Genomic DNA, 17,705 nt, shown 5'->3' on the forward strand with positions numbered 1-17,705 from the left:
GAGAAAACCAAGTTTCTCAGTCTTTGCTGGCAGTGATCAGAGCTCAGGATGCCCTCAAAGGAGCAGACATGCATGTACATGCTGGGGATGTTCTTACCCAGAACCCATCTCAGAGAAAGAAAAGAGAAGTACATTTATAGGGCTGTGGCTTTTATGTTGGCTGGGATTACAGGTAGTAATCATCATAGTAAAGGAATCCTCATTCTTCACGGTATTTTATACCTTAATTAGTGAAATTCTGTGCAGTATTATAGGGTTGGTAGCCTTCCTCCCTGTAAGCACTTGCAGCTTAAAAAGTAGTGATGTTTAAAAGCTATATATATGTAAATCGTGCTGAGCACAGGGTGATGGATAGATGTGTAAATAAGTCTCTGGTTCCACCTAAGTGCCTTCAGACTTAGGGTGTGATTTTCTGTAATAGATCTTTTTTTCTGTGAAGTTAGAACTATCATAATGGAATTGAATAGTCGTTTTATGATAATGCTTGTCCAGTGCTTAAATAGTTACCCTTCTGGTACCTGGTGAGTAGATGGGAAGTGAGGTTGACTTGGGTCCAGCAGTTATAAGCAGAAACAGTAAAATGTAGCTGATAATTCCTTGCTTTCTGTAGGAGGAAGAGGAATGTTCTCTCTCTTTGTTTGCATAATTGTTAATATATGTGGCCAGAGGCTTTTTTCCTCCTACCTGGGTGTAGGTTTGCCATTACTTAGTCCTCCTATCAAAAGTCAAGCATTTCTGAGTTAATTTAGTCAGTGTTATCATGGAGGTGCATGGGAGGCTGGAGGTGTGCTTGTATGTTGTGGTTTGATAACACTGTACAGCACAGGGCTTCTCTATAAGTTTGCAGTCAGGGAATAAAATATTGCAGTCATTTTTTAGTGTGAAAATTGAAGCTGTGAAATGAAGAAACACTTGCAGTGTTGAAAAAGATGATAGAGACCTTAGAATTGCTTTATAATTTACATGCAAGATGTGAGAGAGTAGTTCTCCAGAGAGCTTAGTGTTGACCTGCACAGAAGACCAGGGCCATTTTAAAGCCACGTAGTCCTCTCATGCTCTGCATTTCTATTTCATTAACAACAAGTGAAGAAATACACTGTAGAGGCACAACCAAAATAGGAAAGAGTGATCAGACTTAAAAAGTAACAACATCATGTGTAGGGTTTTGTTACAAGAATATCGCCTGATTGAATCTTAGTATTTTTGTTCTGTCAAACTGCTTAATCAAGACTTACAACTGTTTGTTATCAAATCCATAAGCAATTTTTTTCCCCACAAATGGATTTCTTAATGCTTTTGTATATTGTTCTGTTACTTGCTACCTACTCGGCAGAGAACAAAAACATTTATTGGAACAATTTAAATGCGGTTGTAGTTCCAAGGGAAAATCTTTCAATTAATAATATTCTGTTTTCTGGATTCATACTGTCTATTTAATGGAGACAACTGCCAAGCTTTGATTCCTTTTGGCAAACACAAATCCAATTAACATGTCTGTACCAAATGGAGCATTTTTTATATTAAATTTGCAAAAGGATTGTAGGAGTTATTTTCACTTTGAAGGTTTTTTCTTTCTCAGCAGCTGCTACAACTTCTTTCCCTCAACAATAGTTGAGAGAGAGCTGAAGATTGCTATACTGTCATCTCACTGTGCTTTTAGCTGGGATTCTCACCAGCTCGTTGACCTATAATGCCTATGCACATATTTGAAAAGAGCACCATACTTTTGATGAAGCCAGGAAAAGCTAACAAATGTGAACAAATGTGGCAAAAACACCGTTTTCTTGGTATATCTCACATATCCAGACCTTTATTGAAGTAGCAGAAAATGCTTTTGTTGTAATTGGATGTAAAAATAAATGCTGCTTACTAAGAGGTTGCACATAACTCAGTCCTGGGGAGATGTATGGGGAATGCTGTTCTAACTCTAGCCAGTTTTAACAGCTGCATGGAAGAATAGGCCAACAAGATAATGGGTATGGTGGCATTGAATGTCAGATTACTTATACAGTTGATTTACATGGGCAAGATTAGTTTCCTTCTATAAACTTGCCACTTCTTTACTACTTTAGCTCTGACCTCAGTCTTACTTGGATTTGGTAACTCTAGAGTTGTATGTTAATTTCATCTATTGATGGTACAATGCTTTTGTTGTTGCAGTCATGCATTCTGTTAAAATGTAATGCATGTTGCATGTAAACTTTGCATGTGACTTCAAAAACAAACTGTTAATGGAAAAAACTTCAGGAGAAGTTTTTGTGCTCCACACTTTTGTGCTCTACACTGCAATTTAGAAATGCATGAAATGTGTCTACATTTCTTAACCATTCTCACAAAACCTAGTCCAATCTGCCCTGCTTTTCCAATAGTAGGAGGCTTCCCGTATTTATAAGGAGAAATTGGCTGATGAAATGCAAGATGTGAATGTGATATGCCTGGCACTATTTCTATGCTTTTTAACTTTGCCTCAGGAAAGTCTAAGGCTGAATATATTCAGCTGTTCTAATAGCTGAAAATGCCACCTATTTCAGAGAGAGGTTTAGTTCACTGCAGCTACTATAACATTTGCCATACTTATCATTTCAGTTGTATGATTTTCTGCATTTTGCTATGAAGTCTACGTAAAAGTGAGCTTGTTCCAAACTGGTGTGTTAATCAAACATTTGATACTGGATTGTTGCTTGTGTATTGAGTTATGGAATCTCACAGTGTATTTTCTTTAACAAAGTGTGAACTGTAACAGCATGATATGTTTATGCAGCTCAGAAATAACTTCTGGCAGTGCCAATTCAGAGTGAATCTTGTTTATATCGCTTGGAAACAAACTAACTGCTTTTTCAGAAATATATGGGAAAAAATTATTTGCTAGCCTAGGAGATCTTAAATCTTATTGGACTGTGTTAACCTTGGTTGGTACAAATGTGTAAAGCAGCTTGCAGTGAAGTAGCAGAGGTGTGTACAAGGCTTGCTGCTGACAAACTTGATACCAGATGCTGCTCCTGCTTTAAACATATCTACTTTCGTTATGCCAGTGTCATTATATGGTTCCTCAATTCCTTAGTCCAATGACATAAGCATTGTGAAAACCAGGTATTCTTGGAAATATGGATTGCACCCAGCTGATGAGATCTTGTCAATTTCTTTGCAAAGCTTCAAGATGTCATCATTACTCTTTTTTCTAGTTCTGTTGCATAAATAGATTTAGAAGAGTGGTCATTTTACTACAAGTCTATCTTGGCACATGGAAATGCAGTCTTTACAAAATTGTTACTGTATATTTTAAGTAATGTCCTTTAAAGATGTCTCTAGAACAGTTTTTATATCCTGTGCTCCAGTTGGTTAAATGTGTTGCTGTGTGAAGTATCACTATGATTTAATGAGCTGTGCTTTCCTTTTTCTTTGCTCCTTAAGGACTTAGTAAATATTGAGATGTTTTTGACTGCTAAAGAAGTGGAAGAGTCATTGGAGAGACAAGAGACTATGACTTGCTTGGCTTGGTGTCACGATAACAAATCCAGGCTCAGAAAAATGAAGGTATGAAAACAGTGTCAATGTTTTGCCTAAGTAGCGGTTTTCTAAAGTAGTTGGTTATTTGATATGGTCAATTTGGTTTAAATTATAGGTCTTGAATGAAGCCTTGTATAAAAGTAAGGGCAGTAAGTACAAAATTTATTTTTTAAGGTTAAGGTTACTGGTGCTGAACCAGCCCAAGTGAATGCCAAACCTTACTGCAGTGTATGTACTAGTATCTCGGTGCATGTGGATCTGTGTACAGCTCTTTGTATCCTGCTGAGGATGTAGCTCATAATTCATATATGAAGAATGAGATTGATTTGTAAACCAGTGTCTGAGAGAAATATCATATGGATTTGTATTTTGAAGTGCAATATATGTAAATCCAGAACTAAACAGACGAGTGAAAAAGCAGCTTTACATGAGGAAAGTATTGAAGAGTTTCTTACAAAAATGAAAACAAGTCTTATTAAGCAATGAACAGAGTAAGTTGTCTTCTAGCCATTGAATGTTGTGACCTGAACACGCTGTATTTTGGTTCCTGTGCAGTTGGTTTAAATTTCCTTGACTCTCAAATTCTACATTTTAAAACATGTTGTAGTCTTTTATAGAGCTTGCAGAAATCTGTTTGACTGTATTAATCACGACCTATGCCTCCTTCAGAAGTTTTGGTTTTTAAACTAAGCTTTCTTTAATGAAAAATTTACGTATCCTTAAAGATAAGCAACGAGTGACATCTCTGTCACTTGGGCACCAAAATGAGAATGAACCAAAGATGGGACACGAGTAAAACAGCCAATGATTACTCTAAAGAAAATGATCTTTGTTTGGAAACCATTAAAGGAAAGCCAGAATTGGTATGTGAACATTATTGCATAATTGTACTGCTGGGGAAAAAATATATGTATGATTTTAATATATTAAGTAATGGAAGAAATTAATGGGTGAATATCTTAATTTTTCATCAGCAATCTTTGCCAAACAAGTAAGGAAAAAATCTTCCCTGTCCTCCTCTTTGGAGAATGGGAGAAAAATTCTGCAAGCCCTACTTAGTCTCTGCAGGTCAGGTTTTCTTGGGGGCGAAGGGGAGAGCTGTGGGTTTTTTCTCTGCTGCTGAAACATGTTAATGAAATAACTGAGCCCTAGGGTTTGGTATTGTTAACAATTAGTAAGTTCGATTAATTTCTTTAATAGAAACCAACTTAACCAGTATTCTAAATAAGGGTTTTGTGTAGATCTGAAGAAAGAACTCTAATTCTAGTTGAGAATTGCAAATCAAGTCAAAATTTTACTTTGCAAACTATAGTCTTGAGCACAGAGGAAGGTGAACTTGGAAAATTTACTTTTTACTCCTTAAACAGGTGTACTTTAACAGGACAGAATATATCATTTATTTTCAAGTGGTTTACATTTCTAATCTTAAACCAAGAAATTGCTGCAACGTGCACAGCGGTCACCCCAGGCAGTTTACTGATGGAAGTTTGGAGTTGCTCAAATTCCTCCTGAAGTCTCTGAGGGGTTTTGGATGGTATTGTACTGATGGACAATACAAAAAGACAACTATTCATCAGAAGTTTTGGGGAGCAGAAGATAGATTTGCCAAACAGAGCAACTGAGGGGAACTCAAAATAGTTATTTTTCAAGATTCAGATGGGACTCTGGTTTTTTGTTGTTAGGGTAATAATAATAAAATAGTTAACTGTGTCTCTACGTGGAAGTGTAATTAGTTATTCTTTTAGGGGGAGAATTTTCTTAATTCTATATATTCAAAGTTTTTTTTAATAGATTTTTGTGACTTGATGATGGAATTTGATTTAAAGGGACACTTAACTTCATTAGGCTTCAAATTTTACCTTTTTCCCCAAGCAAGTAAATGCCACTTGGTTTTTTGTTTGAGATTTGTTTCTAGCATGGCTTTTAGATGCTTGACAACAGCAGTGGGGTAGAAGCATGAAAAAAGGGAGCTGGGGAGAGGTCCGCAGCAGTCTAGATCCCATGCTGCTTTCTCTTAATAGGAGGGCACTTTCAGAATGAGTTCAAAGGCATATTTCTTCCTTGCAGTTTTTTGGGTCAATCTTTCATGTCTTAAACTGGCTCCAAACTTCTACTGAATCTATTGCTTTTAACTTTAAGATAGTACAGAGAAGCCACCTGCTACTCTTACTTGCACCCTAAATAATGATGATTTCAGTCATCAAGAAAATGTTCACTCCTCCTAAATGCTGAAATTTGGAAGGAGGCAAATGGAAGAGCTTTTTGTTTGCTTTTAGGGAATTCTGTGTTGCTGTCTTGTCTGTAGACAGCATTTCAAATTTCTCTGCATGAATACCTAAAAGCAAACAAACAAGACTGCATGTAATTAACACTTTTTTGTTGTGCACACATAGTATTTAACATCTGGAGAAGTGTGGTTTTGGCACCATCTAAGACCCTGTCTTATCTTTAATCTCAGAGCTGTCTGGAGTTCAGCCTAAGGATTCAGGAGTTCATTGAACTCATTCGACAGAACAAGAGACTGGATGCTGTGAGGTATGAAAATAGGATGCTTTACAAACATTTTTTACAACAATAGAATGCTTCATCAGCAATGTGACTGTTACTGCAATACCTGAAAGCCCCACAGCTGCAGGGAATCTTGGTAGTGTTACTATGATCATGTTTTGGATTTTAGTTGAGGTTATGTTTTTCGTATTTTCCAAAGGTGAGATGTCAGACCAGATGCAACTTCTTTGAAAATCTGTTATTTAAAATCCACATCTTTTCACTCCACAGTCAAGGATTACAAAGTTGGTTTTAAAACTAAGCATTCTGGTGGTGTGATGAACATACTTATCTTAGTTTATGGTAGGAACTCATTGCAATTTTGTTATAAAAAAGTACTAAAAGGTGAAAGAAACACGTCTGAAGCTTATCAGTTCATTTGACTGAATTATCTTCTGTTTTGTTATCTATAATCTTGTTTGTCATATTTAGGCTTTAAGCCAAGTTCTCTTTTTGTACTTGTATTGAATGGATAACTTGATAATTCCTTGTTATGTGATAATAAGTCATGTCTCATTCCCTTCCCCTTGCCCCAAATAAACTCACTATCCATTTTATCACTTGAACTAGTTTAACATTAGAACTTTGAGAAGAAAGTAAAGCTGCCCAAGGTGGTGCAAATGAGTTGGAGAACTCAAGTTAGGTCTGATCATGGCCTGGCTTCAACCATAAGATGATCTTTCTGGCGGTTTCAGTCCATGAATTGATTTATGCTTTTTAGTTTTGGTTTAAAGTCTTGAAATAATGCTCCAGGATAATGCAGGAAACCAGTTCTGCTGAAATAAGTGCAAATTTGATAGTGGAACTATAAAATGTGTTGGTAGTTCTTACAGGAGTACTTTTTCCTACATCATAAGTTATGATGCAAGAACAGAGCTACTGGAGCTTAGATATGGAGAAGGGGGAGAGGACCCCACAGCAGGTTCTGGTTGTTTTTATCTTTAAGGGTATTTAAACCTAGGGTGAGTTGACAAGCTTTATGGCTGGATTTGATGCTTCTGTAATACACTGCAGTGATAACTGTTGCACCTTAAGATTTCTGACAAGTTTTATGTTGAAGAAGTGGGAAGTATTACTGCCTTTGAAGTTGTACTAGAAATTGAAACCAGCAGGAGGTTTGTGCTTTGTGGAAAAGCTGCTTTTTGGTCTGAGGAGTACAGAGCTGTAGGAAACATATCAAGTATCATAAGTGTAGACTGAAAGCATTTTTTAGCTCAGTCATCTGCTTTAGATGTAGCAATTCCTCTGCAGGGTGAACCAGATGATTTCTCTTGAATAAATGGATGGGAAACTTGGTCCCTCTTGAATTTAGGAAGAAAAGGAAAAGGCAGCTCAACAATGCTGAGAGGCTAGCCTAATGCTAATACCTACACCAAAATGACCACCTCTTAGTTTTAGGGGTTATTTCGGATTTGTTCAAATCTCTCGTTGGCTTTGAGACACCTCATATCGCTCCTACTTGCACTTAACTGGTTGTTGTCTTTCTTATGACCAAACATGCAGTCTGATAAAACTGCTAAATAATTGTGTGATTGAGGGATGGAGAGGCTGCCTTTTAGATATGTACACATTTTTTGACAGAGCTCTGAGGTCCTGAGGAATTAAGCCAGGTACTTAGGAAAAGGATGAAAGACTGAACTACTTGGTCTGTCTTCTGAAGCCCGTTGTGTCCTTTATATGCAGTGAATACTGTGCCTTTATGCCTTTAGCTTTACTCTCTGCTAATTTTGCTTCTTTGCCAAATGTGCAGTCATGCATCTTTAACAATGAATAGTCCATGCTCAGAAAACTACTTTTTTTGAGCTTCAACTTCCTTATGTAGATTAGAAAGTGGAATGGGGGTAGAGCCGAAGTAAAGAGATGGGCTAAGAATTGGGACAAAGTAACAAGCTCATTTGGTATTCTGTTACTGTTTCTGGAAGTTTGTTTCCTCCTGGTTCCTTTTCCTTGTCAAATCTAGTAGGATTTGCAAGTTGTTGCCCTCATTTTAGGGCCCAGAACTCTTGACATGGGATAATTTGTACTTTCATGGGCTTTCATTGATTTGTGGTTGCTTCGTTTACCTTTGAGGCTTTCTTTGTAAGCAGGTATTAAAGCATGTTTAAATCCTTCAAGATTTAAAACTTGTTTGTCCTTTCTACATTGGAAATGAGCTTCAGTATGTTATGCTAAAGCATGTAGATTCCAATACCTGTTCAAGTTCAGGGTTGCAATGTGTTTACACTTGGCAGTTGTAACTTGCCACAGATGATAATGCTGCTTTAATTCTATAACTTCTCAGAGAAAAGGACCCACAGAGAAGGCCTTCTCAATTCACTTTTCTAACTTGATAATTTCTGATCATTTTGTACATTAAGTTCAACTTCTGAGTGCTGACCTTAAGGAATGTGGTTTTAAAAAGTTAGCTTGTGGCATTGTGTGCTCCTTTGCTTCCAAATAAGTGTGTAACGAGGGAAGGTGTAGCATAAATCTTGCTGCAATCCACTGGAACTTGTGTTTTTATTAGCTTGCTTCTGTTAAGTGCCTGCAGCAGGATTCTTTCAGTATTGTGTCCCTGGTGCAATAAATAGGTCAGGCATCCATTAGAAAGCAGAGAAAGAGGCTGTTTACCAAGTAGTTTCCTGTATGAGTGGAACTCAGAGAGCTGACATTTTGTTGAGACGCAGCTGGTGTTTAAATAAGTTTGAAAGCTTTGCTTGCTGCCTGCTGCGAATCTCTAAAGTGCCGTACTGCTTTTAGGACGAAACTGATGGGAGCCTTAAAAATATTTATCTTATTAAATGTGTTTGAATTTCTGTAGCTTTTTAAAATAGAAGAAGTACAGACTGACCTTGCTCTAAGGTAGCTTATCAGAGCAGTTTGCAGAGAGCTTGTTTCAAGAATGTACAAAAGCTGTTTTTTCAATACAGAGAGTAAATCACTTCTGCCTAAGTACATCACAAAGTTCTTAGGCTAACCCATCAGCCTGTAACTCCTGCAGTCTCTTCCGATTGCTTAAAGTCCATGCCTGCTGCAGTAGCAATGAATGACACTAATTTCCTGCTTTCGGGACTCTCACTAACTTCTTTCTCAGAAGTCTGACAGCATTCTGCTGCTTTGCTTTGGTGGGGAGTCGTGGATGCACAGTTCTCAGCTAAAAGCTTAACAAAACAGCCTGTAAACTTCAGGCATAAAGGACAAAAATAGTAATTAAGAGTTACCAGTGATGTACGAAGAAAATGGCCGCTACTAAGTTTAGTATACTTATCACCAATGAGGGTATATATGCACAGTTTTTTTTCCTTCATCTTTATCTCCTGAGGGGTGGGGAAGTGCTGTTTGAACAGTTGCATAAAAATAATAAAACTTTAAGTGCTCCAATTATAGATTTTTTTTTTTGTAATGATAACAGTCTCTGAGATAAATGCATTCAGGAATGGGTCCGAAAAACTGAGCAGACAGAATAAATCCCCCTGATAACACACTGTGTTCATGTTAAGTTATTGCTTCTTCCTGATAAATGCTTTCCGAAAAACATTGCGCCCTCATACAGACTGTAAATCAAGTCTTCACAGATATCCCTTCCTTTCTGGATTTGCCAAGCATACTGTTTGCATACATACTTCCTCAGGCTGAAAGAACAGCTATTTCTAACAGAAGGTGTTTACAGAATTTACAGAATCACTCTGGCATTTGAGAAAGGAGGATTCGGTGATTTCAGTGATAGCCCACACACAGTGATGAAAACCTTAACCCACTGCTCTAGCTATACTGACCAGTATGTCTAATGTAGTAAAAACATTGGAAGTAAGCATTGCAACATTTGTTAGTGTTCATACGTACCTCCAGGAGTTTGACATTTGGAAAAGATGGAGAGAATGGAAATAGTACAATAGAAAGGGAAGGGTTAATGGCAGTGACAGGAGCAAGTAAAGTGGTACTTAAATGTTTTGCATCCACAAATTCTCGTAGTTTTGCCTCTTGATTCCCAATGTTAACCAAAAAAAAAAAAAAGCCATGAATTAATGAAATTGCTTCTTTCTGAAGCATATCTTCATTTTCACTGTGGCTTGCAGATGCACAGTAGGTGAGGTTCAGACATTAGTATCTCAAGCTTCATGGGAGGACTTCCTTGTTTTTATAAGGGACATGGCAGAGAAGATCAGAAGACAAAAACTAACACAAACCAACTTAGGAAAACCTAATTCTTTCTGGTAGAACTCAAAATGGTACCATATTGTAAGTTGTTCAGTACTTCTCAAGTCATTGAAGTGCTGGCCTGGTTAGGACTTCTCACCTGAAAGGCTGGCATATGCTGGTTTTATATATGTATACACAAAATTTATTCTAGATATTCTTGAACATAGGCATTAAGTGTGGCCAGTATTTTTGTGTCGCAGCATCAGGTCTTCCTATAAGCAAGAGGAATGTAAGAATAAGTAGTTGATGTTTGACAGGGAGTAGGGTCTCGAATCTAAAGAGGATGTTGCAAAACTGAATTACTGCTTCTGTTTTGACATCACAGAACACAAGTGCAGAGTGATCAGATCATTTTATGATTTTTTTTTTCCTCCTCTCCCCTGTGTGTGTGCACAGTAATCCTATTTGACTGGTAGTTCTGAATTTTTGCTTTGTCTGAGCTTTCTGTTAAACAGCTGTTGCTTTCATGTGCATGGCTACACAAACACTTGAGCTTTCTTCCAGCATTTTCAGGCTGCTTAGGCTCTGCTCTCAGGACACAAATTTTGTACTTTTCCTATCGTAACAGTTATCACCTGGGGAACAATATTTACATTCCTGAATTGCTCACCCAAAATAGGAAGCTGAGTGGAAACACTCTGTCCTGCATAACTTCCACTGCTTCCTGGTTTGGGTGGGAGAGGAAGTAGGAGCACTGAAGCACTGCTGAAGAGACTGTTCTCATGGTATTATTGGCGACCTAAGCACAGTTAGCAGAACACAGAATTAGAAAAAATTACATCTGTATCTCTCCTTTGGGAGAGGAACGGTTTGGACAATTGAAGAATACTCCATGCTTTTAAAATCATCTGTACTTTTAGAAAAAGAGTTCTAAAAGATCTCCAAAAAGGTTAAAAAGAGCACTCGTGGTAGTTGAGAGGTAACTTTTTATCTTCACTATAACACAAGTTATGGAGAAAATGAAGCACAGAGGAGACTTTTCTACATTTTAGCAATGCCAGAAATTCAATACAGAGCTGATTCTATATTCAGTCTACTATGCAACACTGTAATTAGGGACTTTGGCAGAAATGCTGAACTAACATGGTTACATGAGAACCTTCATTCAGGGTTTTAAAGCAGTCAAGTGTCCCTGTCTGATTATTCTCTAGTTTCTCAGCGTTTTGTGCATGTCTTAAAATTTGTCTTTACTTTAAAGATGTTTGTGGTAATTCTGTTACTTCTTTCTATTTAAACTTTCAGCCTTATGTGTCTCTTTTCCGTATGATTTTGTGGTAGTTATACTTTTTTTCATAGTATTTTAAAAGCTGCTGGTAGCAGGGTGGGTTTTATTGCATTGCCCTGAATTTCTGGTAGTCTGTACAGAAACTGATGCTGCCTTCCTGCCTATACCAAATAATCACTTAGGCAAAGGTAAATGTTCTCAAATGTCAATGAAAACAGGATAGAATTTTAAATGCTTTGATTTTTAGTGGTTCATAATACCACATTTACCACATTATTGGACCACATTCCTTTCTTACAAGTGTATGCAAAAGAGCAACACATTGAGCTTGTGTAAATGGAGACATTTCTTCCACCAGTCTTGGATCTGTCATGCTGGGTGTAGGTGAGGTAAGATTATGTGCTCAGGTAGAAAGTTTGGTTTCTAAGTAATTGCAGTACAAAATTCCTGGCGTTTGAAGTTTATTCTTGTATTCTTATATGTAGGACTGTAAGTCCTTTAAGTACACCACCTTTTTGGTTGTGTATTGAGAACAGAATTTAGTTTTTCTCTGAAGTCTAACATAACATGATAGAGAAAATTTACTTGATGGAGAAACAACTGGAAGGTCTAAATTATCTGTTTCAGACATGCAAGGAAGCATTTCAGCCAGGCTGAGGGAAGCCAGCTGGATGAGGTTCGACAAGTGATGGGGATGTTGGCTTTTCCTTCAGACACTCATATCTCCCCCTATAAGGTCAGTAATGTTATGCTTGAAATTCAGTGTTACAGTGGGAATAATAAAACAAGCTTGTAATTTGTTTTTCGGTAAAACAGAATGCAATGATGATCCATAGAAACTATTTTTTTCCTAGTTGTACTTTCTAAAAAATCCATTTATTATAGTCCTTAATTTTAATACCAGTCCTCGCCTACAGATAATAGTGGTAGTGGAAGGTAGACAACAGTTAAGCTGGCATAACAAGGCAAGAATCCTGTGAAATGACATTGCCACATATCAGCATGGCAATATAAGCACATTTTTAAACCACTGATGCTAAGATCAACATAAATGGACTGAAAGATTGGATGTAAGACAACATGAAATATTTAAGTATACTATTAAAACTTCAAAACAAGTTCTCAGGCCAGTTTGATCTCTGGATGGGGGAATTCCACAGCGCAGGTGATCACAACAGAAGGTGATGGTGGTGTCCATCCTTCTTCCTTCTGTCTCTCCTTGCTTAAGAAGTAAAATGAGGAGAAACAGAGAGAGCAAAGAGGTGCAGGGTAAAGCATAAGGGCTGATGTCTGCACCATGATAATATTACTGCCTACGTAGTTTGGTATCACGTTTTGAGTTTCTCACTACTGCTACACAGTGTGTTGTCTTTGAGTTACTTTCTTTTCAATCCTGGTTAATAAACGAAATACATTAAAATAAGTTTTCTCCTATTTGCCTCAAAGTGTAGCGTGTGCAGTTTGACAATATTGAGCTTATTTCTAAGAGTGATCAGCACTGCTATTTCTCATAAAAAATGTGGTTATAGGTAGGGAGAGGTGCGAGCAGAAGGAGGGATTTACCTTTGTATATGGAATATAACAAGTATGTTTTGAGAGTCTTCTCTTCCTGCATGACTCTTCATGGTGTGACTTGAGAGTTCATAATATCCTTCTGTGTGTTTGGTTCCTGATTATCTTAAATCCTTTTTAAATGAATGCTGTATTATGTACTTAGACCTATTTTTTTGTAACCTGTAGCATTACAATATATAAGAAATGTGTCCTCGAATGCATGGCATTCTCTAACCTGAAGCTGTGCCAGCTCTTCGGATTTAATTTCTTGTTCAAGTGATTGGAAGTTCTATAAACGGTATAGAGTACAAAGATGTGTTGGTAGAATTAGTCTGACTTAAAGTAAAATGCTTCTAACTTTTCAACAGATGTCTGTTAAGTTGGATGTTTCCAGTTCAGAAGCTTTAAAGCAAATGTCCACATACTAATGTGGCTTCCTAAATGGACTGGTATTCTAGAATGCCAAACAAACAAAAATCCTTATGAAGATTTACAAACTCTAATTAGAACATTTGATGGATGTGGATAGAGCAAGGAAGAGTGTAGGGCCAACGCTTATTGCAGAATCACTTAATTGAACCTCTGGATAGATGTCTTTTATTAGAAACTAAAGCACGTTCTTGGAACTAATATCTCGTGTTTTCAGAAGCTCATGTGCTGAATATCATCATGTCAGCTATTTTATGTAATGCTTTAAATAAAGTTTTGCTAACGTAGTGTTGAGGTCCTTTCTAAACGAGTGCATTCTTACTGTGTGTTAGCATGTATGCTTTTATTTCGTAATGGATTCAGTCTAGTGAGTTTATACCACTCTCAGGCTCCCCTCCAGGACAACTAGATTAAAAACAACTTATAGTTGTGTTGTGTTTTTTTTAACAGGATCTCTTGGACCCTGCTCGATGGAGAATGCTGATACAGCAGTTTAGATATGATAACTACAGACTACATCAGCTGGGAAACAATTCTGTTTTTACTATAACACTCCAGGCAGGCCTTTCAGCTATAAAAACACCGTATCCTTCAGTGCAGATACTGCTGTTGAGCACAGTGTTTTTCCTATGAATGCTGCTCAAAGTGAAAAAGAAAAAAAAAAAAAAAAAAAATGGACATTTACTTATTTTTTGTTTCTACATTGTTTTCATACTGGGTCATCCTTCCTATGCATTCTAGGATAATATATTTGCAAAAGTTGGAGAGCTGGATGAGAGCCACAGGTTTTTTTTTTTATAGCTACTTGAGAGTTTATCCCACTTGTTTTATAAGAGTATAAAATATATCCTACATCTTCAGAAGGTTGGTTGTTTGCTGTACAGCACAGTCTATTTAAGAAAGGCTGATGCTACTGACGTGCTCTAGAGGAAAAGTATTACCTAGGAGTGTGCCAGGTGCATGTTGTTCACTGCTGTTCCTTCTTGAAAGCAAGCACTTGATTTTTGTATGCACACATTAAACTTGAATAGTTGCACGCAGGGTATAACCTAGTCCAAACTTGCACAGATTACTGTATTTCTGATGTGTGTTTCATTAACTGATTCCTATTGTGTCTGTTGGTTGTACCTTAACTTGTTAAATAGACAGTGCTATAAAGAGGATGGGAGTTCAAAAAACCCAGACTGCCCTGTGTGTAGCAAATCCCTGAACAAGCTGGCTCAGCCTCTGCCTATGGCACACTGTGCCAACTCCCGACTAGTCTGCAAGATTTCGGGGGATGTAATGAATGAAAATAATCCTCCCATGATGTTACCAAATGGATATGTCTATGGATACAATGTAAGTGTTGAAATCATTGCCTTACTGATGGCTGAAATAGCAGTGGTCACAGTAACTTCCTCTGTCAAAATAAGAGCTTGTAAACTGGAAGCTGGAAGGATCATCTCTATTAGTGGGGGATGAGGGGGGGAAAACAGCCCTTTTACAGTAATTCTTAAGGGATTGCATGTGATAAAGTTGTTTTTTAAAGAAAGTAACGTGTGGTGAACATGGAAACTGATAGTGTGAAATCAAATGGCACAGAAAATTTTCCCTTCTGGAGTGTAATAATATAGAGCAAGTACCATGTGGGCAAAGATGTTTTCAGCTCAGCCTGTACCTTAAAAAAGAAGGAATTGTTTACTAAGCAGTTAAGAACGCTCTGAGTTATGAATGCTTTGAGATACTGTTGTGAATATTATCTTTTGATTTCATTCTTTTCCAGTCTCTGCTTTCTATTCGTCAAGATGACAAAGTAATTTGCCCAAGAACCAAAGAAGTCTTCAACTTCTCACAAGCTGAGAAAGTCTACATCATGTAGGTCCGTACAAACAAGACAAAGTGCCGCTGGAATTTTGACACAGTGTACGTTGGCATTCCCTGTAAAGGGGGGGCCTTAATGTGTGGCAAAGAAGCAAAACCTGCCACCTTGGTGATCAGACCTGTCGGTGGCATTATTGTTTCTTGCGACCAAAGATCAATGAGCAACAATAAACACTCTTCAAACAAAAGAAAAGAGGAATTATGACTTAAGTTTGTACTTGAATAAAAACAAAAAGAAGCTTTGATTGTCAAGGTTTTGTAACATAAGGTCAAAAATTGGACTCTTCTCAAAAGTACTTTCATCTTTTAAAGGATAACTCTTTAAAGATGGACACTTGCACTGGGGGAGAAGTTGCAACAGATTGGAACCTAAATCCATGTTTCTTCCCTCTTCTTCACAATTGTCCAAGACCCTTTTGTTATGAAAGATTTCAGTACTACAAATACTCTCCTTTAAGCTCCTCTTTGCCTTCTTTATGATCCTCTCGTGAAGTAATCATGATCATGAATCATGTAACTTATTTCCATGGGAAAATATTGTTGTTGTTGACATGAGACTGGCTTCTCTGGAGGATCAACTAGGGACTGGTTTGAAGGAGTATAAAGTCTTTTTCCAAACCCAAATATTTTAAGGAGGTTGCATAAATATTGAGAGAAACTGAGAACATTTCAGGCAAAATTTCATGCTTGTTTAAATGTTCTTTTTCCAGTCTACCATAGTGTTAAAGTCCTTCTAAAGTTATTAGTTATGTGCATAGGGTTCAATATGAAATCATTAGTGCTACTGCCTTATTTCTTGCTTTGAGAATGTACTCACATGAAAATGAGCTGGTATTCTTAAGTGTTGGGCAAAGTTTCTGAAGATGCCTTGCAGGATAATTACATAATTTTAGGGCCTAAATAGTATTCATTACTGAAACTAATAGTTCAATTTTAATGACTACAGAACACATCCTTATGACTTTTGGAAAGAATTAAACCATTGTAGTTTAAACAAAACCATATTGTAGAGGTTTGTATTTAGCGCTTATTTTTGCATGTTGATGTTGATTAGCTAATAAAAGATTGTAAATGTAAAACATGTTAATAAAAACTGTTTTCCATTTCTTGATTATATAAAATAAGAAAGTTCCTTCGTATTTAAATGGTTAAAAAAAAAACCTCTTATAAGGGTCACACAAGGAGTGCAATTTTGATGTGTCTTTAGTATTATGCAAGGTAAAATCATCTGTGTGGTTTTCTCAGGCTCTAAATTAAGAGCATCTCAGCCAAATACATATTCTTGGCTTAAACTTTTCACATGTGAACCATACACCGCTCTGTTCCTGTCAGTTCTGTCACTTCCTCCAGGACTCACAAAATCACAACTTTATAGGCTATAAGATTATATGCATCTCTGCCACTATCAGTTCAGTGAGATCTCCTATCAGCTATGTCTTCAAAGGTTCCATTTTCAATAAGCATACGTTATTGATGCTTCTGAGCTGGTGCATCAGGAGTGCTGCAGTGCTGTCAGTTTGGCAGAGACCAGTTTTTCCTGTGCTCCTTGCTGGAAGTGTCTGCTTCCCTCAGCATTTTCTGAAGTAGCAGATATAGGTGACTCCTGCTTAGGTGGAGACAGATAATGAGAGCTGGCATCAGTAACTGGAGTAATTGGCAATCAAAGTGATTTATTTTTTCCTTCCTGATAATGCAAAATTAGGAGCATCAGCTCAAGCTTGCCCTGGGGAAAGCATTGCTGAAATCCAAGTGCAGCAGCATCTGTTTCATTGACTCTGCACGTTATCATAGCAGGAGAAGGACAAGGAGAATTTTTGAGAGTGGCAACCTCTCCCTACTTCATAGAACTTCATAGAAAGGCAGGGAAGGGATGTGTGTGTGGTTTGGGTTTTTGTTTTGCTTTTTTTTTTTTTTTCTTTCTTTCTTTTTTTCTTTTTGTTTCCCTATGTGTGCGTTGGGTTTTCTTGATCAGTTCTGCAGAAGTGAATGGTAACCAGCAAACAGTAGCAGGTCATGGAAATTGTTGCTTTTGCTTCTTTAAGTACCAGTTAGAGCTGCGGCTTCCTGAGATTTCAGCCCTTTTTCCTTTCTGTGGCCTAAGGGGAGTGATGGAAATCCATGCTCCCTGAGAACTAGCTGGGGGAGTGAGGGAGGAGAGCTGCTGTCCTGCAACAGGAGGGCCTTTGCTTACAGAAAAATCATTTTAGCATCCAGTTGCCAGCCTGCATCCCTGATGGTGTGCTAGAAAGTGCACTCCAGAGGTCCAAAAGAAGCTCTTATTAGCTGTGACTGCTTGCTCTGGAAGCCTGCAGTCAAACCACCTATTTGGACTGCAGTGAGCCTTGTTTGTTCCAGGCAGCTGCTGCCTCCTGGCTCACCCCTGTGGGCAGTGTCCAGTGCA

The 17,705-nt window shown here is 37.6% G+C and overlaps 1 protein-coding gene across 3 annotated transcripts in view; it reads left to right on the top strand.

Annotated features, from left to right (window-relative positions):
- Positions 1-16,428, top strand: part of MAEA (macrophage erythroblast attacher, E3 ubiquitin ligase) — a 46,979-nt gene extending 30,551 nt beyond the window's left edge. For all 3 annotated transcript variants that reach the window (XM_042812307.1, XM_042812306.1, XM_042812309.1), the window contains 6 exons: positions 3,412-3,534; positions 5,966-6,042; positions 12,086-12,194; positions 13,892-14,025; positions 14,587-14,782; positions 15,207-16,428. In XM_042812307.1, the coding sequence (XP_042668241.1) occupies positions 3,412-3,534; positions 5,966-6,042; positions 12,086-12,194; positions 13,892-14,025; positions 14,587-14,782; positions 15,207-15,302 (735 nt within the window). In that variant the 3' untranslated portion in view covers positions 15,303-16,428. The remainder of the gene's footprint in view (positions 1-3,411; positions 3,535-5,965; positions 6,043-12,085; positions 12,195-13,891; positions 14,026-14,586; positions 14,783-15,206) is intronic.
- The last annotated feature ends 1,277 nt before the right edge of the window (positions 16,429-17,705 follow it).

Source organism: Centrocercus urophasianus, unplaced genomic scaffold (assembly GCF_019232065.1).
Source record: "Centrocercus urophasianus isolate 14NV4802_14NV808 unplaced genomic scaffold, USGS_Curo_1.0 seq_13, whole genome shotgun sequence".
In the NCBI taxonomy this organism is placed as follows: domain Eukaryota; kingdom Metazoa; phylum Chordata; class Aves; order Galliformes; family Phasianidae; genus Centrocercus; species Centrocercus urophasianus.